Raw genomic sequence first — 5,000 nt, forward strand, 5'->3', positions numbered from 1 at the left:
CTGAGACCTTTAAAATCGGTGGTTTCGTTTTCTTGGGAGTTCTAAAATTGAAAATTTGAATAGTTATGCTTCATTCCAGGTCAGTATTTATTACAACTATTTTTTACATTATTATTTTTATTATTGTTGATAATATCCATTTCTTTGTGGACGAAACAAAATGAGCTAAAACACATTTTTATCACTAATTCCAATGGAGCGAAAAAGGTGCACCATGGCATTGCTCCAATAAACAATCGAATGATGCATAGACAAATAAATTGACAAACATTAGTCGAGTAAGCATGGATATTGGCTTGGAGAAAAATTTGCATTGGACGTAGCCAGAGCAAAAAAAAATTTGGCAGTTAGCTGTGCCTTGAGCGAAACTCATTAACTTAATTTGTTTTCACTCAGGATAAATATCATTTCGTTATTGTTATTAGTTTATCTTGACATATTAGTCTCTTTACATTGATTTTATTTTATTTATATCTGCAGTGACAAGGTATTTTCTAATAATGTAATCTAATTGAGGGCTCCAGCATAAAAAGAATAGTACAGACCGAGCGATTGAGGGTAAATGGATAATTGAAGAAGTAAATGACTTCAATAGTTATTTCTAATCATAATGTAATCACATGATTAGTAAAAATGTCAATATAACACTCTTCTATATTGCAGTGGCGTTTAAAATCAGAATCCATATAAATATCAACGACATTATCAACTATGCTATCATCTTAGATAACGTCCAATAAATAGTTGTGTTTTTCAATCTGGGAACTCTAGAAGGAAGGGGAGGTTTGGACGGCCGTAGTTTTTAAAAGAAACCTGTATTCCTTTCCCGAGTCTTAAGTTCTCAAAACTGTTCCATAACTTTATTCCAGTATGTTCTTTGTTGTTTAAACGGAACAAGATTTGAAATATCTAATTACCCTCATGTAATACAGTCAATATTAGAAATCTTAAATACGGACTGCTGTCTTATTTCTATTTCATCTTATTAAATATTTGGCAAATTGGATAACTCGTAACACTGGGCAAGGCTCCGAAACCACTGGACCAATCGTCACCAAATCTTGCACTGTATTTACAATTGACATATTGTTTAAGTATATTATGAGATCGATTAGACATAGTGATGGTTATATCGACAAATCGCAAAGTTGCATCGTCAAATCATATCGGAAACAAACTCCACCATTTTACTGTTCAGTTAGCGAGTATGACAATGGTGTGGGTGTACTTGCATTGAATCAATACCAGCTAGTTGTCCCTCTCATTATTTTGAATACAATCAATGTCATAAAATTTATATGAACCATTTTCAGCTTTTAACGTTGGAAAAGAATTTAACTATAAATAAGATAATAAATGCAGAAAATATCTCTCCGTGCCTAAATAAAAGACCCGCGGAGTTCTCTTACGAAGTGGAAATGTGCATCGACTATAAAGACAATAGAATTTGAGTTCAAATTTGTTTAACACTTGAATCATAAATTTTGATTTGATCGACTCTGCCAACATGTGTACTCGTATTATACTAAGCTGGCAAAATTATGTGACTGCTATTTTATTATAGGTGTTTTGGGGTGAAATAATGTATCTTGTTACGTCTCTGTCGGCGCTTATTTACTTTGAAATAATAAACATTCTCCTGGTCCAAGTATTCTAGAAATAAAGTTCGCGTTTTTTCTAGGTCAGATGCATTGTGATATATACAAGATTGCTTACACTGAGACACCTATTTTGGGTGTATTTGTGTCATGGTTTATCGTAACTTATAGGCCACGTTTGATAGAATTTCAGTTAGATATCCAGCAAAATACATATGTATCTGCTTTGTTGAGATGTTGTAGTATGTATACACATCAGTAGTGCAATAAGTGACTGCATTCATCACGCATGGCCATACCGATCTCTCTGAATGGTAGGGGTTAGGGGGTGGGGGGGGGGGGGGGTAACGTTTGATGACTCTCGCTCCCCCTTCCAGTGTAGTACTCTAGTGTATGGTGTAGAAGGGGTAGGGGGTTGAAATAGTAAAAAAAAAGGGGGGGGGGGGCACTTTAGTTGAACTTCAGTAGAAGAGGGGAGGGGGTCAAAATACAAGCGGGGGAGGGATGGGGGGGGGGGGGAACCAGACCAAAGAAGGTGTGCGACAGTTCCATAGAAAGGGTGGGGCGCATTTTTTGGGCATTTTCTACTTTAAGCGAGGTGTATATCGACTGTGACGATTCTGGCGGCGACATTCGTGCATTGCCATTTTAGTTTTAGGTAGATAGCACTTCTATGACTTTCTGTTTGTTTGTTTGTTTTTTGTTTGTTTATTTTTGTGGTTTTTGTTGGGTTTTTTTTGGGTGGGGAGAATATATTTTATATTATTTTGGATATTGGATGCAGTAGAGTAGTAGTATTTGTAGTTGTAGTAGTAGTAGTAGTAGTAGTAGTAGTAGTAGTAGTAGTAGTAGTAGTAGTAGTAGTAGTAGTAGTAGTAGTAATAGTAGTAGTAGTAGTAGTTGTAGTAGTAGTAGTAGTAGTAGTAGTAGTAGTAGTAGTAGTAGTAGTAGTCATAGAAGTATTAGTAGTAGTAGTAGTAGTAGTAGTAGTAGTAGTAGTAGTAGTTGTTGTTGTTGTTGTTGTTGTTGTTGTTGTTGTTGTCGTTGTTGTATTGTGGCGTAGTTGCACACATATGTAATGGCTTATGATCGTATAGTGGCTTTTTGATAGATGGTAATGTTATTCCTTTGCGTTGTGTTGTAGATGTTAATAATAACTGCAGAGTTCAAGGGCCAATGATGATAATTGAATTTACAACATCAAGACATTCAAATAAAAGTCCAGATTCCAAGTGTCATTTCTTCCAGTTTATTTGTTGTGATAAATTCCAAATCCAAATCAAATAGCATGATCATAGTTCAATCAATTTCATTAATTCCAAATCCGTAGAATCAATCCAAATGTAAAGTCATTTTGCCTAAGTAACCATTTTCAATATACGTGGAATATTTCTAAGTCCGTAAAAGTAAATAAATGATCGTGAGCACAAAAGATTTAAAGTGTGCAGCTCATCAAGAAGAACAGAACAGAATGTAGAATGTAGAATAGAATCTAGCAACACTATGTTTTTCCCTATTGTAAATCGTTCCCACAATTCTTTCAAGCAACACCTCTTACTAGTTTCGACAGTTCCCTGTCAGTCTACAATCCAACCCATAAGAGTAAGATCAAATCATATTCAAACCTGAAACGTCAAATCCGTACATATTAATGTTAAACCCCGCCTTTTATGATATAATATGATTTTGGTAGTTACACCCAAATAACAAAAATCTATTACAATCTGTTGTCTTTATTCCCAAATACCAATTGAGACTAATCAACAGAAGTAATTGTCTACTATTTAACACAGCGACCAGTCCTTAACTTGAAACTTAAAACTGTCCTAAACTCATTTAGTATTTACCATAATTTCATTGAAGTCCTGGCGTCGATAACTTCGCTTGAATATTAATCATGTTTAATGAACAATTAACCGAAAATAAATACAATATCATACAGCTACCCCCATTGTTCTTTCTAATATTGGTCAAGTTTTATTGCCATGTTTTTCTACAACTTCTTGCGTAAACTTCTTGCATAAGCTTGCTCTCTTACAGTTGCTGTAGCTGCAGTAGTATTAGTGGTTGTTGTAGTAGTGGTATTAGTAGGAGGAGTAGCTGTAGTAGTAGTAGTAGTAGTAGTAGTAGTAGTAGTAGTAGTAGTAGTAGTAGTAGTAGTAGTAGTAGTAGTAGCAGTAGTAGTAGTAGTATTAGTATAGTAGTAGTAGTAGTAGTAGTAGTAGTAGTAGTAGTAGTAGTAGTAGTAGTAGTAGTAGTAGTAGTAGTAGTAGCAGTAGTTGATGTTGTTGTTGTTGTTGCTGTTCTTGATGTAGTCGTAGTAGTATGTAAATTCTAATTGATTTCCTGATTAACTTATTGCTTATTCAATCACCAAGACTGTATCAGGACATGTATGGCTTGAAGACAACAGGCAAGATTGACAAGGCAACGTGGAAACAGATGACAACGCCAAGATGCGGCGTCCCTGATATAGGGCCGATGGCTGTCCCTTCAAGATTACCTGATAAAATATATGGTAACAGAAGGACAAAGAGAGCAACTCCAAGACGGGCAGTACCATTAGCTAACCCAGTTTGTGAGTAAATCTGGTTGGACTGTTTTATTATCCATCCGAAAGAAAGTTGTAAACTAAATGTGCTTTACAAGAGGACACATGACCGATATGCTCAATAATTGTGACCACAACTAAGAATATGTAATATATTTTCGAGTAAGACGAATGCATAAAACACCAAGTTTAGGCGCCAGAATAACACCAGTACATAAACAGGAAATATTATTGTGATACACGATACACCTCTATACACTATTAGATTCTCGTTAAGTCAACAAATTAAAGATGAATTTCAAACTTAAAAAAAAAAAAATTAAATGGTTTTCAGTGAAACCAGAGTCCTCTTTCTGAAAAATATAATAACACTTTAATCATTTAGGAGGAATAGGAAAAAGGGGAAAATCTTCTCTGGATAACTTTACGAAGGTGAGAGTACAATTATAACAATATAACACTCTTTCCTAAAATACTTTTATAATCTTATGACATCTAAGTTTAAACCTTAAAGACTAAATTTTTAAAAGTAAAATTCAAGTAAAGGTTAATGTCATTCCAAGCATTCTCAAATAAATGAATTACAAACCTAAAGATTGACAGGGCCTCAGGAACACCCGAAGACCCGAAACAGTCTAGTTCGTGTTCCAAAATATTGCACGGTAACCGATTTTTATCTCTCAATTTGCTGGGTTGCCCGAGTTCCTCAAATTCATTATCATTAATAACATTATTGTCATTAATTCTCTTCGTTTGTTGGAGCTTTAAGCATCAACAAGTATTTTCCATTAATCCTTATCATGAGCAATCCTCTGACTCCGTGCCAGGTCTTTCCAACCTGTTTCAGCTCA

At 34.9% G+C, this 5,000-nt stretch overlaps 1 protein-coding gene across 16 annotated transcripts in view; it reads left to right on the forward strand.

Moving 5' to 3' along the window:
* The window catches only part of LOC144971251 (matrix metalloproteinase-19-like), a 49,121-nt gene that overhangs the window by 23,905 nt on the left and 20,216 nt on the right, over positions 1–5,000 (forward strand). For all 16 annotated transcript variants that reach the window (XR_013645102.1, XR_013645100.1, XR_013645101.1 and 13 more), the window contains exon 4: positions 3,977–4,176. Coding sequence is in view for 13 of the 16 variants with exons in the window: in XM_078911828.1 (XP_078767954.1) it covers positions 3,977–4,176 (200 nt within the window). In the remaining 3 variants the exon portion in view is untranslated. The remainder of the gene's footprint in view (positions 1–3,976; positions 4,177–5,000) is intronic.

This window comes from Berghia stephanieae, chromosome 4 (assembly GCF_034508935.2).
Source record: "Berghia stephanieae isolate SIO BIC M18660-M18661 chromosome 4, UCSD_Bste_1.3, whole genome shotgun sequence".
Classification (NCBI taxonomy): Eukaryota; Metazoa; Mollusca; class Gastropoda; order Nudibranchia; family Aeolidiidae; genus Berghia; species Berghia stephanieae.